This window comes from Benincasa hispida, chromosome 2 (genome assembly GCF_009727055.1).
Source record: "Benincasa hispida cultivar B227 chromosome 2, ASM972705v1, whole genome shotgun sequence".
NCBI lineage: Eukaryota > Viridiplantae > Streptophyta > Magnoliopsida > Cucurbitales > Cucurbitaceae > Benincasa > Benincasa hispida.
Genome location: NC_052350.1, coordinates 9,194,390 through 9,220,390, shown reverse-complemented (window position 1 = coordinate 9,220,390; position 26,001 = coordinate 9,194,390). Strand labels below are relative to the sequence as shown.

Sequence of the window (26,001 nt, the reverse complement as noted above, 5' to 3'; positions counted from 1 at the left end):
ATCACGAGGTGATTCTTTTACTTTTCATATATATGAAAATAGAAACAAATGGACTAGAAACGATATCTCTTATATCAATGATACCACAAGAATATTAAATTACATCCACTTTGAGGTATTCTATGAAAAGAGGTATAGAATGGAGCCACTACGAAGAAGTTCCAGGAGTTATGAAAGACACATCGAACTCATATTGGTCATGGGTTAAGAACAAAATTGAAGTCTCTGAAATCTTATTTACTATTATTTCTCTGCAATTTTATCGTTAACCGAAATCCTATTTAAATAGGGTTCACTTTGACCATTGAGAATAGAACCCGTCCCCCGTTTCTTTTCTTTTTTTTTTTTTTTTTTGAAGAATTGTCTTATTAATTTTATTTAGTGCATTCTTTTTTCATTTCTTCCGTCATCAATTCTATTTCCTTCTCCATCCAATTTCGTTTTTGCACTTTTCCCTACACATAATTGTCCTCTTCCTCCATGATTTTATCCTTTACGTAATTGCATTCATTAATTATAATTCTTTTTTTTCCTCATTGGGTTTCACTTTTTCAATTGCTACGTTTTCCTTTTTATAAACCGTGTCTTAAAACTACCACGATAGTTTTATTCACATACATCAGTATTGGGTTTTTAAAAAAATACGGAGGTTCAAATTAAAAAAAGATGAGATTTTAATTCTCAATTATTCTCTCAACTATCAAAGTGACATGTTATGTTATGTCAATTGACCTATGCTCATGTTAACTATGATGTATTGACATGCTTTATATGACATTCAATCAAAATTATTGGTGCACATCGCTAAAAAAATAGAAATAGAAATCTAATACATAGTTTTCATATAGAAAAAAAATCAACACCATGAATTTAAAAAAATGCACAATTTATATACGAATAACACTGATAACTAACATGAATTTAGACATTTTGGGTAAGTTACAAGGTGGGTTTCATTTCTGTACAATTGGTAAATTTTCCCGCCAAGGAAACCAACACACGAGAGCTGAAAATCCGAATCCCAGGCAACTATTATCAATGTTTTGAGGGCAAAAATCAAAGGGTCGTCATACTGCTGACCGTGTCGAACTCGTACCGAAACTGATATCCATTTTTCTGGTTTTAAGCTACAGGGTGGGCTAAAAGATTGAGAAAGAACAAAATGAATATACAATTTATAAAATGCCTTCAACCTTAACTGCTTCTAAAGATTTTAACTCATCCAACAACCTCAGGATCTTGAGTTGGACTTCCTGTATGTCGTTCCTAAGCCGCGTTGCCTGTACATGTGACATTACAGAAATTTACTAATGAGTGAGATGAAACTATTTAATTTTCAATGTCTAATTCATGAGTAACATCAGAAAGTGGAGAAATGCCACAATGTCCAAACGAAACAAATGTTTCACTTAAAAACGGTTCCAGTTTATACCTTGAGATTAAGTTCTTCCTCCCGCTTTTCATACTCTGAACATCTACACAGAAAAACGAAGAAAAATTAGTGCGTAATAACTTATAAAACTTAACATAACAGCTCATTTCCTGCTGATCTGAGGTTTTGGATTAGATAAAGTTAATTTCTAACCATCAAATATACACTTCCTATTAACTTACTTTGCATGAAGCTTCGTATTTTCTTCCAACAAAACAATGGCCTGTTGATTGTTCTGTTGATAAGCACGGGCAGCCTGCACAAGGACAGAAAAATAAGTTAATTTGTTTGTCATATAAAAGTTGAAAAAATAGCCATGCTCAAATTATGTGCATTTAAAATATCAGGGGCCAAAAAATACCAAACTTGTTAGGAAGTGATTAACAATTTGGTTGACTAAATAAAGATGGAAAAAGAATCGAAGAACAGAACCAGCTGGATGGATTTGATATAGAGGAAAAGGAAGGTCAACTAATACTGGGTAAAACACAATAATCTCTGGTGATTTGCATGAATTTATATAGAGACAACTGGATTAACATAACAGAAGCAACCATGAGCTGAAAAAACAATAAACAATGCAGAATAATTGTCCTAAGCCCTTTCACCTGTCCATCTCTATCAAAACATCTGCCTTTCTCTCTTCATACATACTCCTGCACCAAAAAAAAAAAGCTTTAGAACTATGGAAAGAGGACATTAAAGAATGTGATAAACTGATGTTCAACTAATTAGGTACCTCTCTAGATTTTCCCGGTATTTCCAGTGTAAATTGTTCAGGTCTCCCATGTGCTGTTTCTTTAGCCTCTGTGACCGTAGCTGGAAAGCATTGTTTCAACATGTGAGGATGTTCCGTACCAGCAGATACTGTGATGTTGGATGGTGTTTTGGAGGCTGCTGTCACACGGAGTTGTTTCTTAACTTGATACCCAACGAGTCCACAATGGTAATCCCTGCCAGATAGACAGGCAAAATGATGGGATGAAACAAGTAAAAACAACCGAAGCCAAGTAACTCGTGCCTCCCTTAATCAAAATAGAAAAAAGGGGAAAAAATGATCATCATCGCCTAATAATTTTAGCAAAATAGCTCACCAGTATTCCCAAGTCATATCTTTCAAACGAGCTTCAAGCTTCTGGAAAATAGAAGTTCTCTCAAAGTCTTGTTTATTATGTGTAGGCTCAATAAAATTTGCTTCGAGAACACCTTCAGATATAGAAGAATATCAATGACCATCAGCTGACATGATAAAACAAAGGAAATTCTGAAAGCAAATGGCCTACCGACAACACCTCTTCCTCTACTGTCTGAATAGCTCACAACCCTCCAAAATGGCTGCAAATTACATAAAAAGGAATTAGTCTGTTCACTGAATCATTGTGTTAATGTGGGACCAAATATGAAAGAATAAACCATATTACTCTATTCACTAAAATTAAACATACAAAGGCATTATTAGGAACCTCAAACTAACAACGAAAAACTATTCCTTTACATATATACTATAACAATTCCCCACGCGTGGGAGCATATATGGAGCCTGAACGCTGATGTAAGATTGTTAAAGACCAAAAAGGTAACTATGAAATATTTTCACAAAAGCTTTAATAGAGCCGAAATAGATTACCTTCACAATGGGCATGATTAATATATATTTTAAACGAAGCATCTATTTTCTTAAAAGAAAATTGGTATAATATACATAGGAAGAACCAGGATCCAATCTTTCACCAATCCAATCGGACAAATAGACAAATAACGAGAAATAGTAAGAGATCTGAAACTGAGAAAGAAATGGGCGTGTGCTCGATCATGAAGAAAACTTCAGCTTGAATATTGATTAAGAAATACCATACTCATTTTTCAACATAGAAAAATATATTAATAAGAAAAAAAAAAAAAAAAAGGACTACCACAGGCCAGAAACACATAAAATGGAGAAAGAAAAGAGCTCTATAATGGTTAAAAATGAGGAAGGGAAGGAACGATGCTATGCTATGGGTTAGAAAATGGTCAACAAAAAGTGAGAAAAACTTACCAGAATCAAACGATTTTTGTGGTAAACATTAAAACCGTGTATATTGACATCTGGGGCCTCCTTCAGGAACCCAATTGTAGTAACAACCACACCCTGAATAGTAAGAAAAGAGTTAAATAAGATCATCGTCATGTTTATCTTTAGGACTTAAATAAGATCTTGAGTAAGAAATATGCTTCCATCTTCTTCATCACCTTTTATTCTTTGTTTCGCTCATTCGTTCTTCCTTTCTTTCTTTTTTCTTTTCATTTAGTTTAATTCTTACAAGATACACGATATATTAGATAGATAATTGATATATAATAAAAGGAGAGGGAAGTACATCAGTAACTCCAGAAAACAGAGACCAAAAATAAATTAAAAAAATTTAGCATCTCCTCAAAGTGTTTTAACCAAATAATAATAATATCAACAAAGAGCTATAAGATCCTTATTGCTAATCCTGTTGACAACAAACGACAAGTTTCCATTCTTAGGACGATTTATCTACTAAGTCAAACAACAAATTTATAAAATATAGACAATTATGGACATGGAAAATCACCCCAAAAAAATTAAAGAAAGAAAAAAGAATGACTGAAAAGATAAATGCTACCTCCACATGTCCACCAATTTGAGGCTTATACAAAATGTATTCAAGATATTTGAGATCATCGGCAAGATTACGATGCAGAACAACCGTCCCACGCAATACTATTTTGAAATTTTCAGACATCCGCAAATACAAGATTGATAAATATTCCTGAGAAGAATGAAGTGTAAGTACAAAACTTGAGTCCTGATAAAATGAAGCTGTAGCATTCTTTTTGCAATTCAAGCTTACACGGAGAGAATATTGCAATCGATTAGCAATGTGCTGCTCGTTGATTGCCTTTGATGCAGGGAGAGCGACAATTTTTTTTACATCTCCGTCAATGCAAATGTCCTGTGTTACAACTTACCACAGAATCAATAGAAAAATCCTCCCAAATAATTAAACAGGCAATTAAAAGAAGAAAAACAAACAGTAATGTCTGAACCTCCGGATCTTTATCGAAGTCAAGCTCCATTCTGCCGTCTCCATTATACCAGAAATTATAGATGATTACTTTTGTGCCATGAGATCCAATATCATCAAACTGCCATCAGAGTCGAATAGCTTAAAAAATGGTCATCAAAATTGGTTTGCACAAGAACTGTTAAAATATGTTTAATTAAAGATATTCAATCGCAGGGTAATTCAGCATGCCTTGCACTTAACTTACAAATTTTTAGAACTTATGCAAATACGACTATAATAATTTTTAATAATTTTAAAATTCCACATCTTCACATGACATGATTTCTTAACCTTAAAAAAGGAGAGGTAGTGAAAGTAAATGACTCTAGATCTATCAGTCTAATCAATGGTGTAAGATACTATTCCTGAGTACTACTCAGAGATTGGAACATGGGTGTTGTCATCACAGCAATACTGTTTCATGGGAAGTAATGAAAAATTAAAGAAACATGCTGCAGGTTACGATTCTGATGTAGATTCAAAAGTTAGTGCAAGGAGTGAAGATATTATGGACTTTCTAGCAAAAGATGATTTTGTTGAGGAGATTTCAGAGGTTTACTTTAAAGATGGTTTTGATACCTTGTTTCAGTATGGTGAAAACGTTCAAACAGAATAGTCACCCATAATTCTTGCCAAAATTTCTCCTTTGATTGAAAAATGTGAATTGCAACTGAAATCAATTCCACCTCATTCTCCTTCCTTTAAAGCTTAGCTTGGTGGTTTACTCTAGCAATTGAACTATTATTAGGGAATTCTCGTGTCTATGCAACTCTTACTGTTTTGCCCTAAAGAAGTTGCGTTTTCTTTTCCTAGTAGTTGCAAAATTGGAAGTGACAGTTTTGAAGTCTGTTTGTTTTGTGGTTTGATCCTCATACTTCTGATATTATTGGACTTATTACCTTGTATTGAAAAATAAGGGGTAGAAGAAAGAAGACAAGATTTATGTGGAAAACCGTAGATCAGGGAGAAAAAACCACGATGGAGAATTTTTATTAATTTTGTTAAACACTTACAAAGCACCCAAACCCAGATATAAAAAGATCTGGCAGAAACCTAAAAATAGTAAAAGCACGTAAAAGACTAAAATGCCCTTAGGACACACACTCCTTATTTCAACACTCCCCCTCAAGTTGGGGCATAAATATCAATCAAACCCAACTTGCTAACACAATTGTCAAAGCTCTGCTTTAGTAACCTTTTGGTAAGAAGGTCAGCAACCTGTTGACTTGATAGGAGGTAGGGCATACAAATGTTGCTACTGTCTAGTTTCTCTTTAATAAAGTGTCTGTCAATCTCAACATGTTTTGTTCTATCATGTTGCACTGGATTGTTGGCGATACTGATAGTTGCCTTATTATCACACTGTCCTGGTGGAGATCAGATAAGACTTTCTTCAACCATATTTTTTCGCATATCCCTAGACTCATAGCCCTGTATTCTGCCTCACCGCTACTTCGAGCAACCACAACTTGTTTCTTACTCCCTCAGGTAACAAGGTTACCCCACACAAAGGTACAATATCTTGACATTGATTTTCTATCTATAATGGATCCTGCACAATCTGAATCAGTATAAGCTTCAATGCATCTATTGTCGTGTTTTCGGAACATTAAGCCCTTTCTAGGAGTACACTTTAAATACCTTAGAATCCGAGTAACAACCTGCATATGTTTCTTGCATAGAGCCTGCATGAACTGACTAACCATGCTAACAACATAGGATATATCTGGTCTAGTATGAGACAGGTAAATCAATCTCCCCACGAGACACTGGTACCTTTCTTTATTCACTGGAACCCCTTCTCAACAGAATCTCCCAGTTTAGTATTGACTTCAATGGGAGTATCAACAGGTTTACACCCTGTCATCTCGGTTTCCCTCAACAGGTCCAGAGTGTATTTCCGTTGAGACATGGATATTCCGTTCTTCGATCTTGCTACCTCCATACCAAGAAAGTATCTCAGACTACTAAGGGCTTTGATCTCGAATTCATCTGTCATACTCTGCTTTAATCTGTCAATCTCTGTTGTATCGTCTCCTGACAAAACTATATCTTCAACGTATACAATCAGAACAACAATCTTCTCAGATTCGGATCTCTTTGTGAATAGAGTATGATCATAATGTCCCTGAACAAAACCTTGGGACTTAACGAAGGTAGTGAATTTGTCGAACCACGCTCTTGGAGACTATTTCAAGCCATATAAGGACTTCTTGAGTTTGCAGACCCGATTGTCAAATTTTGCTTCAAACCCGGGGGCTCATATAGACCTCTTCTTCTAACTCACCATTCAAGAAAGAATTCTTTACATCAAGTTGATGGAAGGGCCAATCTCTGTTAACTGCAACTGAGAAGGACCCGAATTATGTTCAGCTTCGCTACTGCAGAGAAGGTTTCTGAGTAATCAATCCCATATGTCTGTGTGAATCCTTTAGCAACCAGCCTGGCCTTGTATCTATCAAAAGTCCCATCAGATTTGTATTTCACCGTGAACACCTACTTATATCCGACAGTTTTATGGCCTTTTAGGGAGCACAACCAAATCCCAGGTTTTATTCATTTCAAGCGCTCGCATTTCTTCCATAACCGTAGCTCTCCATTCGGGAACTTCCATGGCCTTATGCATATTGCTTGGTATCATCACAATATCCAGGTTGGTAGTAAAGGCCTTAAATCTTGAAGATAAATTACTGTAGGACAAGAAACTCTGCGTAGAATGTCTGGTACATGATCTAGTTCCTTTCCATAGAGCAATTGGCAAATCAAGAGTAGCATCATACTCACCAGGTTTGTCTACCTGTTTATCAGTGCTTGGTTGAGAGTAAGAATCACACTCACCCTTCTGTTGCAAGCTTTCAGTTCCCTGTGTATCACCTGATAACTTATCACCATCGCCAATCTCGACATTGTCAGAGTTCATCATATTAATTGCCTCACCCTCAACCACATCACCCCCAACACACTCATTATCCTCAAGAACAGAGTTACCTTGAGCTGGTTCCAGTTCTCACTCTTGGACAACTTCTGGAGGAGCAACAGGGAGAACTATTTCCTTTCTAAGATTCTTCCTGTAGTAGGTTCTCCAAGACACTTGTTTCGTAGGAAGGACAGGGTCACTTGTTTCAGGGATCGGCTCAGGAAGAAGGTTTAAAGGAACAGAATAGGTGGTTGTGTTAGTCTCTTCACTAGCGGTCTCCCCCTGAAGAGGACTAACGGGAAAAAAAGGGTTTATCCTCAAGAAAAGTAGCGTCCATGGTGATAAAGTACTTTCAGGAGGAAGGCTGAAAGCACTTGTAGCCCCATTGGTGAAGTGGATACCCAACGAACACACACTTTTGGGCACAACCACTCAAGAGGTGTTTGGAATTTAAGCACACAGGAGGGCATTCGATTGATGAGATGAGTTGCAGTAAGTACAACATACCCCCATAGGTATGACGATAAGGACGCATGAATTATGAGAGATCAAGCCACCTCCATAAGGTGGCGATTTTTCCGCTCAACTACCCCATTCTGTTGAGACGTATAAGCACAGGAATTCTGATGGACGATACCCTTCGAAGTTAAAAACTCGTGAAGGGTTTGATTAACAAACTCCCGTCCATTGTCAATTCAAAGAATGACGATTTCAACATTAAATTAAGTTTCGACGGTGGTGTAAAACTGTTGGAACACAGACGTTACTTCAGATTTGTCAGTAAGGAGAAACACCCAGGTAAGACAGGTGTGATCGTCAATAAAGGTGACAAACCACCGTTTACCGGACACCATCGTGACGTTGGACGGACCCCAAACATCACTATGTATTAAGTGGAAGGGCTGGGAAGGTTTATAAGGTTGAGAAGTAAAAGAGACTCTAGGCTGTTAAGCACGAATACAGACATCACAAGACAGAGAGGAAACATTCACATTTCGAAATAAATGGGAAAACAAGTACTTCATATATTGAAAGCTTGGATGTCCGAGACGAAAGTGCCACAACAAATAATCCGTTTCAGAAATAGTAAAAGAAGATAACAAGCTAGTCCTAGTCAAACTCCTAGAGGGAGTATCATCGAAAAGGAAATATAACCCCCTGTCATGCCGGACAGTGCCAATTGTCGCCAACGAGCTCAGGTCCTGAAACGAAACATCATCGAGTGAGAAACGACTATGCAGTTTAAATCTCTGGTGATTTTACTCATAGACAACAAGTTGTAAGAAATCTTTGGCACATGCAAAACATTCTGTAAAACCAACCCTTGAAACGGAGACAAGTGACCTTTCCCGACAACGGGAACAAAGGACCCATCTGCAATTCTAATTCTCTCATTTCCAGCACTTGGATAATAGGAGATGAATTGATCAAATGATCCAGTTAAGTGATCGATTGCTCCTGAGTCAAGTATCCAGGATTCATTTCCCTCAATAAAGAAACTAAAGGACTGAGGAGTACTTGATTGGACAATATTTTCGGTCCCAACAGTACTTAAATCAGCAGAATTCTTCACCTGAGAGTCAGCATCAATAGTCTCACTAACGAAGGCTCTGCTGGTCTTAGACTTGTCGTTTGGAGGCCGACGTTTTCCGTTTGGAGGTCGACCAACAGAATCTATAGGAGAAGTACCGGGACCATTCAAATTCATAGCGCTTGTTCTGTCTTCCTCTAAACGAACTTCAGAGCACACCTCCATAAGGGACGGCATCGGTCTTTGTCCCAGAATCTGACTCCGGACAGTGTCAAATCTCGAATTTAAGCCTACCAGAAAATCATAGATACGGTCAGCTTCCTCAATCTTCAAATACTGGACTCCGTCAACAGGACAATTCTAGACAACTCCACAACATAGATCCATCTCTTGTCATAACAGAGACAATTTGTTGAAGTAGGACGTCACGTCCATGTTTCCTTGCTTGCACTCATGCACTTGTCCGCAACGTATAAAGTCGTGAAGCATTCTGCCTTTTCAAATACAGTTTCTGGACAGCTTCCTAAATATCCCTAGTAGACGCTGAATAGAGAAAAGTCTTTCCAATCTGAGGCTCCATGTTGTTTAATAGAATTGAGCGGAGGAAGGAATCCAACCCTTCCATATACACTCCTAAGGGTCCCCAGGGTTCGGTCTTGGTATCTCCCCAGTCAGATACCCAAACTTATGCTGTCCCTCGAGGACCATTTTAACAGATTGCGACCAGGAGAAATAATTCTGGCCGTTAAGTTTTTCTCCGATGATTATCCCTATAGAGTTTCCCACAGAACCAGACATGATATTCGTAATAGGTAAAGTAGGATAAGCAATTACCGGGTTTTTGAACATAACGAAATGCCAAAATACGAATCTGGATGGGAAGCCACAAGTGCGAAAATCTGTTGCTGCAACCTCGTCAATTGTTGTTGGAATCCAACGGCGCCGCCATAACCCATTGACTCAACTTGAAGAGAATTAAAAGGAGTAGGCATAGGATGCTTCTACCCATAGGCCCCTGAACAAGATGTCTCGGCAAACATGGATGAGGAAGTATGAACCGGCTGGACATAAGGGTGGACCGACGGTTGGCTTAATGAACCAGGCAGAGGCGCTAACCCTGGAAACCACCGGGGATTGCTGCAGCATTGGCGGCTAGTCCCAGCGTTAGCGTTGCTTGGTCGACCGGTTAATAAGGAGAACAAACCCAGCTCGGCTGTTGCACGAACGAAGGGATGAAGGCTAAGGCTAGTGCTACGCGATGGGGCCGATCAAAGGCTGGTGTTGCGCGTTCGTGTGGCTGAGCGACTAGTGCTATGCGAACGAAGGGTTGCCGACCTGCTGGTGCTGCGCGATTGAAGGGTCGCCTGGCTGGATTTGCTGCGCGGTTGAGGCCGAACTAGGGATAGGCAGCTGGACGGCAACTTCTGCTCAGACGGCTGCGGATGAAGCTACATTGGGCCAAGAAGGGACCGGAGGTAACAATCAACCGTAGTCCTAATTTCTGCATTCTGTGAATTTTCCGCCAGAATCCCATCACCCGTTTAGGTTGATGATTAAATTTTTTCTATCCCAACTAAGGTTTCACCTTGCTCTGATACCATATTGCACGAGACCCGTCTAAAGGATTAGAGCTCCAAACTCTCACATCTCTCCTCCCAAGATGAAAGAGGTGACTCTCAAAAAGAGAAAGAAGAGTCACTACATCCATCGTTTCCCTATCAAAAAGAGCACGAGGAACCCAAAGGAAAACGTACAAGAGCTCCCTATCCACACAAGAAAATCTATCACAAAATGATTTTTAAAAGAAGAAAAATGATAGAACGTTCTCCTTGATCTCCCTATCGTTTATCGTTTCCAGTATGCTCCCTATTATCCAAGAACAAAGGACCAATGCAATTCGTGTCCCTCCTACCACTAGCCACCCTATGAAAAAAAAAATGTTACAATCCCCTTCCTTAGCCATTTCCCTTTTAGCCTTTTGACCCCAACTAATACTCTTTTTTCTAATCAAATCAGCAAACTCCCTTTTTTAAAGCTTCCCTCTCCCGCTTTCAAACAGAATACAAGGGACTCCTTCGCTCCTTTTAATCAATTTGGTTAATTCTTTTGAAGACCTTTTGCTTTTTAATCTTTAAAAAAACCTTACTGTTCCAAGATCAAAGAACCCTTCCAGAGCTCTCAGCTTCCACATAAAACGATAGCCAGCCCAATTTCCTGATGAAGACCTCTTGGCCTTGAAAGAAGCCACATATTTTCAAAAGGAAAGGATTTGAAACCCAACTCCAATTTCCCGAAACTAAAACAATAGGCTAATGACCTAAACTGACTCTTGACCCCTCGTCTGCCTAGGGCTGCCAAACCTCTCGATCCATCTTCTGAAGGTAAAAACCTATGAATCCTAGTAGCCACAATTAGACCAAGTAAGCTTTCCACCTAACAAGGGAAGTTCAAACAAGTTACAGTCTTCAATGAAACGATTGGAAACCCTCATAGCGCTAGTAATCTTGCCACCGAAAGCCTTCTTCCCAAGAGGGCGAATAACATTAATATCACCAGCCATACACCATCTAGAACCAGTGACCAAAGAGCTTCCCTAGTTCCCCCCACAAGTCTTTCCTCTCTCATGACTTCAAAGGGCCATAAACTCCCGAAACCCAAAAATCTTCACCTTCAGCATCATAAAAAGAAATACTAAGGGAAAAGTTGCCTCTTACCACTTCCCATGTGATACAAGCGCTAGTTTTCCACAACATTCATGATTCCGAACATGTGTTTTATGAAAATATAGTATAGAGTCCCTCTCTCCCCTCTTCTATTGTAAGATAAGTAGTAACAGAATTTGGGATTTTTTTTTGGAAATCTATTTGGACTAAGATTGTACAAACACAACCTCGTTGCTCAGAAGATTGGCTAGCGGATTCCCCAAATGGAGGCTCAATGTAAGGCTAAGATATTATGGTCAAATGAAGTAAAGGCTATTTTGCAGTTTTTTCCCGTGGACCATGTTTCACGGAGGATCAAATACTAAAAAAAAGAAATAAATAAGAAAAGCCCTATTATTTTATATAACCAAACTGGTCTTTTATGCCATGGAAATTATGGAACCAAGGAAAATTTTAGGAATTCTTATTTGAACAACTTTACAACCAATGAGTTCTTTGGTAAAGCAACCAATGAGTTCTTTGGAAAAGCAACCAATGTGTTCTTTGAAAAAACACAAAGGACATTATTCATCTATTATGCGGACATAATATGAGTAGGAAAGCAAGAATCTTGCATATGTATGCTGTAAATGAAAATCTACGGACGGGAGTTTGGATCAAATAAAATTCTAGATTTTTCAACAAAAAGGGAAAGAATGGGTATAAAACTAAGTTACGTTCCTTTCCAAGGCTAATTTTGGTCGGGCAGCAACTAGAACACAATTAATGTAGTCCATGGTCAAAACAAGCTTAAAATCCCAAACTACATGAGGGGAAAAAACAGGAGGTCGAACATATCTTACTTGCTTAAGAAGTTCAGACTCCGATGAGTACGGAGACCACTGTATAAGTGTGGAAAGGTTAGACATAAACCGTTCCCTCCCATGCAATATTTCCATTTTGCCACTTGATGTGTTATATTTATAATCTACCTGCAGTACAAACATGAAACATCAATTCTCCATTACATTAAAAAAGTGATAGAACCAACAAAACCACAACCAGATTTGAAGTTGAAGTGCATAGGGCGAGAAATGTCCACACGTAGTAAAATAATTCTGAGGAAGTATCTTAAAAAGAAGAAAAGAAAAAAACCAATATGCACAATCTAGACACTAGACAATAACAAGTTTAAATCAAAAAGCAAGACCATGTAAGGTAAAAATTTTTAAAAGAGAAGAAAAAATGTCACACAAAACGGATTTGTAAATCTAGAAAAGAAAGATGAACAGATTCCAATCAAGATGTGAAAAAACTTGTTTTTGGTTCAATCACAGCATCGCCAGTCACCACCCTTGAACTATCGATGGCGTGGCATCAAACTGAAAAAATAAATAAGATAGCAGAATGTAATTGCAATATACAACCAGCTTGAGAATAAGGTAATTTTCCATTTAGCTTGGGTTCTCCAAGTTGGTTCCTTGAAACAGAATGGTGAAGACAATGGCCTACGGTAAACGGCATCTTTTTATCTTTTAATTTTATCAATACCATTTCCTTTTAAAATTAGTTTCTTTGCTGAACTTCTTTTATACTTCATATTTACCATGATTGAGTCTTTGGAGAATAAAAAATAATAATTTATCCTAGAAATAACACGGTATCACAGCTAAACTCTAGTCACCAAAAATTCTACAAGCCACCAATTATCACCATCTTATTTCGACAAGTTTTCCAACGTCAGCACCCATTCTTGCATCCCATCTTCATGTTGCGGGTCGCAAGTCATTCACAACAATGGGTTTCAAGTTGTGGGGAACATTCATTCATCTTCCAACACTGCAAACCTTCACAATGGACCCCTTTCGGAGACATGTGAACGTTGACCATGTGTCCTCCAACATCTTCCTACGGAGTTCGATCATGGTTTGTTTAGCTTGTGTTCACGCCCTTTCGTGCTAAACATTATCTATTGTCACAGACAATATCCACGGCTTGACTCATGCTGCCACCATTCCTTTCAAACCAAATACCCCAAGAAATAGCAAAGGAACTCACATGCCACAATACTTTTCCATTAAAGATAGGATGCAGAAGCACCTTCTCCAACAGAGATCACTCACCTCTATTACGAGCCCACTAACACCAAATGGCATCCACCAACAATCCAAAAGAAAATTCACGAACAACAACCACCACAACAAATGATTCAGATCCTCCTACAAAGAATGCACCATTATGGTAGCAAGATGAAGGAAGAACATCTTTGGACATGATTCAAGGTATTGATTCTCCCCAGTAAAACCTGCCATACAAAAACCTTTAACCTGTTTGTTTACCTTCCATAAAGAAAAAGGTTGAAGCCTTAGAAGAAGTTGTTGAAGCAGGAATGGCAAGAGAAACGGCCATATTAATTGCCTTAGGACAGGGAGAGCCCAAAGAGATTGAAGAAGAACGATTGAAAGAGACACCACCATGGTCACATAATCTACCCTCTTCTTTGAAAGAAAGTAAAAATGAGGAAATAATGCACACCAACACTTGTCTCCCACCCAACGGTCCTCCCAAAACTAAATACTATGGTCAACTCAAGAAAGAAACTAATCAATTGAGAAAAAGAGGGAAGAGCCTAAGAGATAGCTTTCCACATGGTTTAAATGAGGCCCATTGACTCCCCACTTGAAGTCCACTCAAAAGTATGAGGATCACACCTACTCTCAACTACTCTATACCACAACGTGTAAGTCTCAGTTTAGAGACCGCCACAACCATTTGGCCAAAAGAGCCGCATTGTGTGATCTCAAACTACCATTGTATGATGCCCAGTCAAATTTAGGTCCTTGAAACAATGTCCAAAACTATTTCAGTTCAATTCTTGAATCATTTCTTTCATCTTATGGTGTTGTTCATACAGGTTCGAGTGATTGCAAACAAACCACTACAAAATGGGATTGTAGACAGAAAAAATAAACATCTTCTTAAAATAGCTTCTTGTCATTTTTTTGTCAATCATGATCCTAAACGATTTTGGGGGAAGAACTATTCTCACTTCAACCTTTCTTAAACTAAATGTCTAGTTGGATTCTCAATTTTGAATCTCATATGTTTTTCTCAAAACTTAACCCAACTCCAAAATTTTTTCTCAAATTTACCTCCTAAAGTATTTGGTTGTTTTTCCTTTGTTTGATCCAATATTTGATAAATTTGAATCTCATATTTGGTTGTTTTTCCTTTGTTTGATCCAACTCTAATCATTCTCCTTACTCGTTTAAATTTGATCCAACATTCATGAAGTGCATTTTCCTAGGTTATTCAACACACCAAAAGTGGTACAAATGAAATGCATTCTCCCATCAGCAAAAAAAATGTACACATCTAAGGATGTTATCTTCTTTGAAAATCAATAGGTGAATATGAAGGAATTTGAGGCACAAGAAGTTGAATCTACTTGTGTCACAACTTTAATCCTCATTATGACCCTCTACTACATGAGCTACCTATTTCTATTTCAACCATTAAATTGGCGACATGCTAACTAAAGCGTTACCAAGGACAACTTTTGATGAATTCAACTCCAAGTTGGCTTACATTCTATACAACACACCCACGAGAGTGTAGAATTGCATATAGTATACATGTGTTCTTTATCTTTTAGTTATTTTTCATTATCATTTCCTTTTACAATTAGATTTCTAAATTAAAACTTCTCTGATGTTGTATATTTAACCATTGTTGGTCCGTGGTGAATAAGAAATAAATCTCCCTCCCCCACCACAAAGAAAAACAACACTTGCATCCATTGCCCTTTCTCTCATCTTGTTTCCAAGCTCTTTCTTAAACATTAACGATTCATGGATCTTACTAACCCCAGCAAAAATTCCCTATATTAGATTTTATAGGGTCACTCGTACAGAAACAAAGCTAAGTTCTTATGATTTATCCCAACTAAGACTAGCTTCTTTATGATGCTAGGATGTCATACCCTCAAAAGGATATCAGTTTCCATGGTTCATCTTTTTCCTTGACCATGCAAAACATCACATTTTGCAATAGTAACACAACATTTAAGCAGACTTAAATTTTTCTTCAGCACATAGCCAAACATAATGGCGAAACATTAACAAGAAAAAGATCTAAGCTATTTAAAACTATTTAACGAGAAAGTGGAATTACCATAGGCACTACAATTCTGTTGTAGCCTGAACGGGTCAAAAACGTATAGGATAGAAGACCAATACTCTGCGTTGATACCCTGGACCTGGAACATTGAAAGCGAACCTCAGGGAATAAGGGAAAATATCTTGAATGTGCACCATATAGAGCCAAAAAAGTCTAGTGTTAATCCCATTTTATCAAATAAGTTTCACAAAGGAAAACATAGGTAACTTGTTCACAATCATTTGTCAAATCAATAAGACAGGCATTCAAAACTAAGATATTCATACGTATAAGTTGTAGACTATGTCAAATTTTGAGCCAGACCTATTATTCACGTGTCGACTGAAGACAATAACATCTGCACCAAGTCTCATCGTGCTGGTCTTGAAACCATTTCCATCTGGAAGGCTACAAGTGAACCAATAAATGCAACAGGGAAGGAGCTTAAAATGTAACATTAAAAAATGATTACAAATTTCCATACATTGTCCAATGGCTGATTTTGACGATTTATCTGAAAATCCAAAGCTCATACACCTCCTCATTGCTTCAGGATCCATTCCACCTCCATCGTCTAGAGAAAAGTGGTCAAATTTTGAAAGCATAATTATAATACAGCTTAATCTACATGTATAGCAAGGTTGAATAGATTAAATGATACGGGTAACCTAATGGAAAATATAAAATTGATATCAAAAGGCATTGGGACAAATAAATGACAGTACCTTGAATTAACAAAGCAGGACTTCCATCTCTAGCATTCAAGATTTTATCCACATTGACAAAGGTAGCTCCGTTGGGGATCTATCCATTACAAAAAAGAAAAGTAACACAAAATCAGACAGAAGAATATACCAAGACCTCAACTTACAAAGACTAAAAACTGAAAGTACTTCATTTGATTTTACAATTCTTAAGTGATCATCATCATGCACTTGGAATATAGAGAAAATATGTCTAATCAAAGTTTTATTTCAGAAAGGTGGGGTTAGAGGGAGGAGAAGAGCATCCGGAAAGATGGTTAACCTAGAGAAACAAGGTTTTTTTTCCTTTTTTTTTTTTAATGGAAACAATCCTCTTTATTGATATAATGAAATGAGACAAATAGAGAAACAAGGAATACCCACAGTAAAAACCTCATCTCATAAATTTTAATCAAAATTAAACGACTATTCTGCTAAAATAAATAGATGAGAAAATCACCTCATCAACAGCGTTATCTAGCAGCTCTGCAACAGCTGGAAACAGAACGAAGAAAGAATATTATGGCTTTTTATTTATAAGAAACAAATGAATAGAAAGGACAATTGATGTAAAGAAACAATTGGGAGATTGTTTGCCTTGAACATTCAAATAAAAGACATGAAAATATAAACAAAGATGCGTGCGCGCGCACACACTTGAGTTCAATACCTCCAAAGGCCCATTTGTGTGAAGTAGCATTTGAATGAAGGAACATAGGGTGGACATGAAGATGACCTTTGGAACCTGCCATCAGGAGAAAAAAACATCAGAAACAGAGCTCCGGAATCCAATAGCTCTTCACAAAGCCATCTATATCAAAAGTTCAATCCTGCATTACTTTGATAGGACAACAATTTTTCTGACCATAATAAAACCGTGAAATATCACATGTTAATTAAAACAATGGCAAATCTGAAATGGGTAAAATGGCATAATACTTTGAACGGTGACATTAGAAGCAACTTCATCATTATAGTTGCCAGCTTTCCAGAATTGTCGACAAACTGGTGCAGGACACAAGGGAGATGGGGATGTAAGGCCAGAATCATCAGCTGGAGATGGCACCTGATCCAATATACTAGAGCTACTCTGACCAGCACTCCAAACATTCGGGCTCCTATTTTCATCAAATCCTTGACTAGCAAATTCAGTATTTGGTTTTTCAAGTTTGATGATATTCTTCTTTGTGTGCTCTTTTGGTAGAACCACAGCCCTATCAACTCCTGGCTCCAACTTCACGGCTTTCAAGTTTGATCCTTCTTCATCATCACTTGACAAGTCCACAATGTCAGCGGATATCATCCTGAGCAAGACACAGAAGGGTTGTTCTCTTCAAGTCAAAAGTAATACCACAAATGTGATATCCTATTAAAAATTAACATCATATTAGTTCGCAGTTGTGCGTTAGAGGACTCAAATAAGAAAAAAAAGCACTAGGCTATAAAGAACTTCTCCACAAGTAAATTAACCAAAAGCTTGAAACCTGTTTGGTAGGCAACCTGACAAACTAAATTTGAAAATTAAGGGATTCAATGTAACATAGTTGTAATTTCATATTTTCATATGTTTAGTAGAAGTTTCAGAAATTGGTTTAAAGGTCTGTGAATTTTTTTAAATAATGTTATTTTAATATTTATTGACAAAAATAGGGTTGTGAAATTGTGGACCAGGATCACGAGTATCAAGTCAGCAGATAAATCGTGTACCCGATCCACGATTTAAGGCTAAATCGTAGTCAGAGTCCACGATTTCCTAGCCACATGTCAGTTTCTTTCTCCTCTCAACTCTCCTTTTTTATTTGAGCAGCCACGATGGTCTTGTTCAAGTTTATTTCTTTCGTTTCTTGTTAAGAATGGCCACAATTCCAAAGGAAAGAAGAAATTTATAAGTCAATGAAGTACCTCTTGCATCCTTTTCAAAAAAAAAAATGAAGTACCTCTTGGGACGACACAAGGGTTATGGCGACCACAGGCAATCAGTTCAACCTCTTTCTTATCTCTGGTCACTGAAGTTTCTGAAGCAATGTGGGATTCACTTGTTATTTTCACCAAAAGTGAACTAAATAACGGTGGGCGAGGTTAAAGAAAAGAAAATTGGCATACTGGTGGAGATTGCAATATTTATTTTATCAGATGTGCAAGCCTAGGTCATGATGGAGATTGCAATATTTATTTATTAGATGTGCAAGTCCAGGTTTTTAGTAATTAGAACAAAATCACAAAAGGAAAAGGCACCATGTTCTGTTTGTAATGACCCAACTTTCTAATATACTTCAAGGACGCCACTACATGCATGCATAAGCTTGAAAACATACTTCTATAAGAAAAATCCAATAAAAGAAATAAAACTTTTTCATTAAATAAAGCTCTAAAATAATAAAATAAAATAAAAACACTGTTTGGGGTATCCCTAATCCACTTCAAAATAAATTAAATAAAATAATTGACTAAAACAATCGAATAATTTAAATATTTGACTCTAAAACAAAACATAGCACTTTGAGAAAATCATGTGTGAAAGCGATGTCAAGTCCCAGTGGCTCTGTCACGGATTCCTCTTGTCATTCGCCGGTCTATCTTTACCTCTCCCTGGAAAAAAAAATGTAGAGAAAAGATTGAGTATAAAAATACTCAGTAAGCGACCCACTACTGGGCCCACTAGGTCTACAGATTAGTCTCGATAAATGTGTGCATCCTGACATAGGCATAAGCATAAGGGTGAACCCGAAGGCACGCTTTCATAGGTAGTGGCTCCGAAGAGTAAAAAAAAAAATCATAAATATAGGTGGCGATCCCATAAAGGCGCAAAAACATACACAAAGATGTACACAGCTTGTTAGGAATTCTAACAGTCACCATCAGTCTAACATAGTCATAAGCATATAATCATAATCTTATAACATACTTCACTCAAGAGTTTCCAGAATAGTCTCAACAGTTCATCATTCAAACGTAGCAAATCATTCACATAATATCATATTTCCCGTAAAATAAACACAAGTTTCCAAAACACCCTCAATAGTCCAACCATAGCAAGTCATAGCAATTCAACCCATCAAAATAGAATCATGCTTTCAGTGCAATCACAGTCTTAACATCAACTTGGGTTCGAGTGTGAACCAGTAGTAAATCACTTACCTTAGAGTAAATCCAAAAGATTTTGTCCCTTTGTTAATCAAACTTCTTAATCCAATGCCTATAACATAAACAATAATCAGTTTCATCCCATAAAGAATAAATTTCCAACACACTTTACCTCAACTATCCTTAAACCACTTGCCCAAATGGAGGTCAAAACAAGATCAATCCAAGATTTGACGTCACCAAGTAGTCCAGCCTATACACAAATCACCAGTAAGACAATGACTAAATTCCCGATAATTAAACTTAAGATAACCTACAAAAACCCAATGGCTTCTAAACAGTGCCTCAAAGTCCTTCAAAGCTCCAATCTAACACAAGCATTGTGAGTAACAAACTTAAACCAACGCAAAGCTTAATGGGTAATCAACCATTAAACAAGAACCCAACAAAACTCACCGATTGTAGACCCAATGGAAATTTCTTCAAAATTCTTCGAATTCTTCTAGAACATTAAATATATGATCAAGGCGGCATGAGAAAACTGAAATTAGACCAACCAACCATGGCCACACTTGAAACTCAATTAAACTAACCACATACTAGCAGATCGGAAACTACCCAACAAAATCTCATCAACTCACCAGAACCCATGGAACTCTAAAAATCTGGCAATGTAAAGCGAAGACTCAGTGGCAGTGACCAATGGTCGGCAGTGAATGAGTGCAACGGACCAAACACCGGATGTTGCAGCGAACGGACGACCCGACGAAAACCCACACGAACGGCCATGCTGAGCACTAGCTACGGACGACTGTGGACAGCGGCGCAACATCAGATCTAGCAACTAGACTCCACTGACGGTGCTAGTAGGCAAGTAAGGCGGCTGAGATCATGGCTGGAGATCAGGTAGGCTGCAGCTGGATCACGACGCGATCTGAAACTCGGAGCAGCGCTGGGTCATAGCTAAGCAAACCCGCGGCTGGTGTGGTCGGAGCGATGCGGGACGAGAGATTTGGAGCTTCTCGTGTGGGCAACGAATCTGGGGGCTGAGGGTTGCGCACGATTGCGAATGGAAGAGAAGAAAAAGTTGTGGATTGTAGGGGGGACTCACGGCTGCAAGCGTGGAGAAGAGGGAAAAACTAAATTTTTTTATTTATTTTTTTAACCTTTAATATATATATATATATATATATATTATATATTAAGATTAAATCAAACCCTAATTTGACCGGTCAACACCCAATATATATATATAATATATATATATATATATATATTCCTTTTCCTTTTCCCCTTTAAGCTTTCAATCTCCCACAAAAATAATCCACAAATCCAAATCACTAAATATAAACTTAATTATCTCATCACATTTATTTCAATGTCGAACTCCAAAAATAAAAAATATAATTCCAAATAGTTCGAGATAATTAATTTCAAAAGCCAAAAATTCGGGATGTCACATTCTTCCCTCCTTAAGAACTTTTGTCCTTGAAAGTTCAAATCTCGAAAAGGCTCTGGATACTTTATTCTCATCTCGTTCTCACATTCTCAGATTACTTCTTCAGATTGATGATTCTACTAAAAACTTTTACTAGCGTTATCTCCCTATTATGCAAAGTCTTAGCTTCTTTAGCAAGAATTTTTCTTAGGCTTCACCTCATACATGAAATTAATCTAGCACGTACCTCCTTGATATAGAAACATATAGAAAACATTGTAAACTATAGAAAGTGACACTAAACGACATACCATAAAGTCCAGTTGCTCTAATGTTTCAACTAACTCGATGAAAACATAAGCTTAGCTCCCCTTTCTTTCCAACCCTAAAACACCCTTCATAAGTACTACTTCCAGAAACACTTTATCACCCCTCTCAAATCCAAGTCTTTACGCCTAATGTCGGCGTAACTTTTCTGTCTACTCTGAGTTGTCTGCATTCGTGCTCTAATCTTCTTCATTGCTTCGCTTCTAATCCATACTAGCTCAATTCCCAACAACTTTTGCTCACCGACCTCTCCCCAACAAACGGGAGATCTGCAACTCTTTCCATTCAGGGATTCAAATGACGACGTACCAATAATAGCCTGATAATTGTTATTGTATGCAAACTCCATCAAATGCAGGTGAGAGCCCCCACTCCCTGAAAATTTCAATGCAAAGGTCATATTAGATACCACATAATCTCAAGCTACGTAGCAAAGAAAGTCTAATCAACTGAAAATTGCTTCTATATGGGGAGCGCCAACTGTGATGTCTTTCTTAGTAGCTACGTGTCTGAGAAACAACTTTGTCCAATTAAGTCTCATACTCATTAGAGTCTTAGCATAAGGTCGTCTACTACCAAGGGCTATAAAGCTTACTCGCCAATCCTCATGCTACTCTTTAGTCTTAAAACAATCGCATATAACTATTTAAACCCCGCTACGAATGAGTTTGAAAATCTCTTTCATAATGAGATTCTTGAAGTCCCTGGATATAGCTTTTAAGAAAAGAACCTACCTGATTCACACATCCACCTCAAGAATATTCATTTTCATGGAGTTGGTTAACTTATTGTCCATGCAAAAGAAAACATACAATTTGCAGTGTCCCAACCCATAATTCAGAATCCAAATTCGACACCTAACAACTCTGACATTCCTTTGTGACCTGACTATGCAACCACAATTAACTCTTAATAATTGACACATACACGCGGGAATATCATCAGTCCTTAACAAACATAACTAGTGTGCTCCAAAGTGAAACATTAGGGCATATGAAAAACTTTGCTTAATAGTTCATATTTCCGTGACCTGAGCTACTTCATCCCATTTGTAGCAACTTCCTGCTATCAACTCAATTTTATTAACAAGTATATCTCTTATGCCAATAGTGATCTTGGAGATCTAACCTACTTAGCCTTAACACTTGTATAACATGTTCCTTACTTGAAGCTAGATCACTTTCAATCAAATTGATGACTTTATTGATTCCTTGTCCTAATATCCATGTCCCCAATCAAAATCTCTAAAACTTGCTAATATCTTTCAGTGATTTTCCCCTTCTTTAACAATGTCTTACCACTTCCATTTTCGTAGTTTTTGGCAACTATAGCTACTAAACCTCTTCACATGAAACATTATTTTCTCTGACTTCACTATAATTTGAAGAAGCTTACGAAGCACTCTACCAACGCTTTATTGTCTCTGTTTAACCTTCTATTTTAAGAATACGATTTTCAGGCTAACACCAAGTTCTACAACCACAACCCAAGTAAGCTATCGTTTCAACCAACAAACACTGAGATCCAAAGTCCCAAAGGGTAACAAGAGATTATTCTTTTACACCGAAGCCTGCACTTGGTAACCACTCAATTCATGTCTTAAAATCCAAACCATACTCCAATACTGGGAGTCTTTAACACATTAATTTCATTTTTTTTTTTTTTACCTATCCAAAATAATAAAGTTTTTCCGTATAACTTTTAAATTACTCACAAGTTGACATTGCCTTAAAACTCCAAATACTTTTCTTTTCTCTTGACATGGTTAATTAAACTTAGTCTTTTCATCACAACAATACATGAAGACAAAATCAAAGTACCTTGAGATCAATAATTCAATCCAACAACTTGATTTTCTCCAATTTAAGCCAACTTTATTTCCAACCATCTTGGCTTCCTTGCCAAAATCATCTTATGAAAGTCCTATAAGGAGTTCTTCATATTATCACCTATATACCTCTTAGGATTTTTTTTTTCTTTTTAGACACGTAACATGAAGAAGCACAAGCCAACACCTTACTTAATCCACCAAACCCTAATACCACTAGAGTGATTATGACTTTTTAATCCGTTCAAAATTCTTCTTAAGGCATATGACTTTAATATGTAGCAACCTTTAAAAAAACGTAGTCTCTTATTCTTCCCTTTCTTATCCCTAAAGCAACTTCAATCTTGTACCTATGTACATGCCTTGTGAAAAAATTGTTGTAACACCACCACCCTCTACCATTGCAAAACATAACACTGTTCCTTAAAATCATCTCGTAAGACAACTTATTCAATGGCTTAAACATATACTTCCTCTCATATTGTCACATCACATAGTTTTATCAAACCTCAAGATCTCTAAACTGGAATATCTACTCTTTCTTAGTGGTCCATTCATAAGATAAAATAGTGTCAAGTAATTTTTAACATCCATCGATTTCTTATCAAATCATAATTGATTAACCACCTCGTACTAACTTCCATAAAGATATTAAACAAGAAGTAGAACATAACTTGTGCTATTAAATTAAACAAATACTTTTATATAAAACTTTTCGTAATACTTTTACTGATCGGACGTACCTGACGATGACAAGGAATCCAATGATGGGCCATAAGGAATATTTTGGACTTACAATGTAAGTCAATCTACAGAACCAAAAAACTTAAGCTCTGATACCAACTGTAACGACTCAACTTTCTAATATACTTCAAGGACGCCACTACGTACATGCATAAGCTTGAAAACATATTTCTAGAAGAAAAATCCAATAAAAGAAATAAAACTTTTCATTAAATAAAGCTCTAAAATAATATAATAAAATAAAACCACTGTCACGGATTCCTCTTGTCATTCGCCGGTCTATCTTTACCTCTACCTGGAAAAAAAAACATGTAGAGAAAAGAATGAGTATAAAAATACTCAGATTGGGTCCACTAGGTGTACATGTTAGTCTTCCTAACAAGAAAAATGTGTGCATCCTGGCATACGCATAAGCATAGGCATAAGGGGCGAACCCGAGGGCACGCTTTCATAGGTAGTGGTTCCGAAGAGTAAAAAAATCATGAATATAGGTGGCGATCCATAAGGATGCCAAAACATACACAAGGGATGTACACAGCTCGTTAGAAATGCTAATAGTCAGTCTAATATAGTCATAAGCATATAATCATAATCTTAGAACATACTCACTCAAGAGTTTCCAAAATAGTCTCAACAGTCCATCCATCATTCAAATGTAGCAAATCATTCAGATAATATCATATTTCTTATAACATAAACACAAGTTTCCAGAACACCCTCAATAGTCCAACCATAGCAAGTCATAGCAATTCAACCTATCAAAATAGAATCATGTTTTCAATGCAATCACAGTCTTAACATCAACTTGGGTTCGAGCGCGAATCAGTAGTAAATCACTTACCTTAGAGTAAATCCAAACGATTTTGTCCCTTTATTTGTCAAACTTCTCAATCCAAAGCCTAAAACATAAATCATAATCAGTTTCAACCCATAAAGCATAAATTTCCAACACACTTTACTTCAACTACCCTTAAACCACTTACCCAAATGGAGGTCAAAACAAGATCAATCCAAGATTTCACTCAAAGACGTCCACCAAGTAGTCCAACCTATGTACAAATCATCCATAAGACCATGACTAAATTCCCAATAATTAAACTTAAGATAACTTACAAAAACCGAACGGCTTGAACCTAACAAAACTCACCTATTGTAGACCCAACCTCGTTGGAAATTTCTTCGAATTCTTCTAAAACATTAAATCTATGATCAAGGCGACGTGAGAAAACTGAAATTAGACCAACCTGCCATGGACACACTTGAAACACAATTAAACTAACCACTAGATAAGAAACAACCCAACGAAATCTCATCAACTCACCAGAACATATCGAACTCTAAAAATCTGGCAATGTAAAGTGATGACTCAGTGGCAGTGACCAGCGGCCAGCGGTGGATGAGTGCGGCGGACCAAATGGCGGACGTTGCAGTGAACGGACGGCCCGACGAAAACCCACACGAACGGCCACGCTGAGCACCGTCTACGGACGACTGAGGACAGCGGCGCGGCTTCAGATCTGGCGGCTAGACTCCAGCGGCGCTAGCAGGCGAGCGGCTGGAGATCAGGTGGGCTGCGGTTGGATCACGATGCGATCTGAAACTCCGGCGGAACGAGCGGCGTTGGATCGAACCCGCGGCTGACGTGGTCGGAGCGGCGCGAGACGTACAGATTTGTAGCTTCTCGTGTGGGCGGCGGATCTGGGACTGTGGGTTGCGCACGATTGCGAATGGAAGAGAAGAAAAATTCACCTCACGGCTGCAGGCGTGGAAGGGAAAAACTGTTTTTGTTTTCTTTTTTAACCTTTTTTATATATATATATAGATTAAGGGGTATTTGATAAATGGGTATGAGTTGTTGGGTTAGGTGGGTATTTATTACTTGTGTTTGTTAAGCCCATAAAGAAAAGTTTTTAAAACTACACTAACCCTAAAAAACAAGTGATATTTTTATTTCTTTCTCTCTTCCCTCATCTTTGCCGCTTGGATTCTTCCCATATCTGATTTTTTTTTTTATCGTCAAAAGAATGATAACTTTTGTATATGTCATGACATGTAATTTTTGTATTTGTATTATGACATG

The 26,001-nt window shown here is 37.4% G+C and overlaps 1 protein-coding gene and 1 non-coding gene across 10 annotated transcripts; both read right to left on the bottom strand.

Moving 5' to 3' along the window:
- Window positions 1-865: 865 nt before the first annotated feature.
- On the bottom strand, window positions 866-25,718 carry LOC120071063 (protein MICRORCHIDIA 6-like). 9 transcript variants are annotated; one of them, XM_039023075.1, is made up of 25 exons: window positions 25,243-25,717; window positions 25,069-25,165; window positions 24,905-24,970; window positions 24,763-24,820; window positions 24,168-24,216; window positions 18,438-18,515; window positions 17,440-17,804; window positions 17,171-17,245; window positions 16,961-16,995; window positions 16,483-16,561; window positions 16,242-16,331; window positions 16,082-16,157; window positions 15,773-15,857; window positions 12,463-12,591; window positions 4,490-4,588; window positions 4,294-4,395; window positions 4,066-4,212; window positions 3,471-3,563; window positions 2,716-2,767; window positions 2,527-2,638; window positions 2,173-2,385; window positions 2,041-2,090; window positions 1,615-1,688; window positions 1,433-1,475; window positions 866-1,280 (listed from the first exon to the last, which is right to left on the bottom strand). In XM_039023075.1, the coding sequence occupies exons 7-22, from the start codon at window positions 17,801-17,803 to the stop codon at window positions 2,054-2,056; spliced, it is 1,788 nt and encodes a 595-aa protein (XP_038879003.1). In that variant the 5' UTR covers window position 17,804; window positions 18,438-18,515; window positions 24,168-24,216; window positions 24,763-24,820; window positions 24,905-24,970; window positions 25,069-25,165; window positions 25,243-25,717; the 3' UTR covers window positions 866-1,280; window positions 1,433-1,475; window positions 1,615-1,688; window positions 2,041-2,053. The 9 variants fall into 9 exon arrangements, with proteins under 9 accessions (XP_038879003.1, XP_038879005.1, XP_038879010.1 ...); XM_039023077.1 differs by lacking the exon at window positions 24,168-24,216 and adding an exon at window positions 18,999-19,089; XM_039023081.1 differs by lacking the exon at window positions 24,168-24,216 and having other exon boundaries at window positions 870-1,139; window positions 1,231-1,280; window positions 18,438-19,089.
- Window positions 12,843-12,983, bottom strand: LOC120072402. The gene has a single exon (XR_005480462.1). It is a non-coding gene; the product is annotated as a small nucleolar RNA snoR2/U65 (small nucleolar RNA).
- Window positions 25,719-26,001: the final 283 nt, after the last annotated feature.

What these genes read in the sequence shown, in the direction of transcription:
- LOC120071063 (XM_039023079.1), bottom strand. Translation starts at nt 17,803, where the DNA reads ATGATATCCGCTGACATTGTGGACTTGTCAAGTGATGATGAAGAAGGA. An exon ending in AGTCGACACGTGAATAATAG is followed by an intron (nt 15,858 to 16,081) that starts GTCTGGCTCAAA and finishes TCAATGTTCCAG; the next exon opens with GTCCAGGGTATCAACGCAGA. An exon ending in AAATTGGTGGACATGTGGAG is followed by an intron (nt 3,564 to 4,065) that starts GTAGCATTTATC and finishes CTTACTATTCAG; the next exon opens with GGTGTGGTTGTTACTACAAT.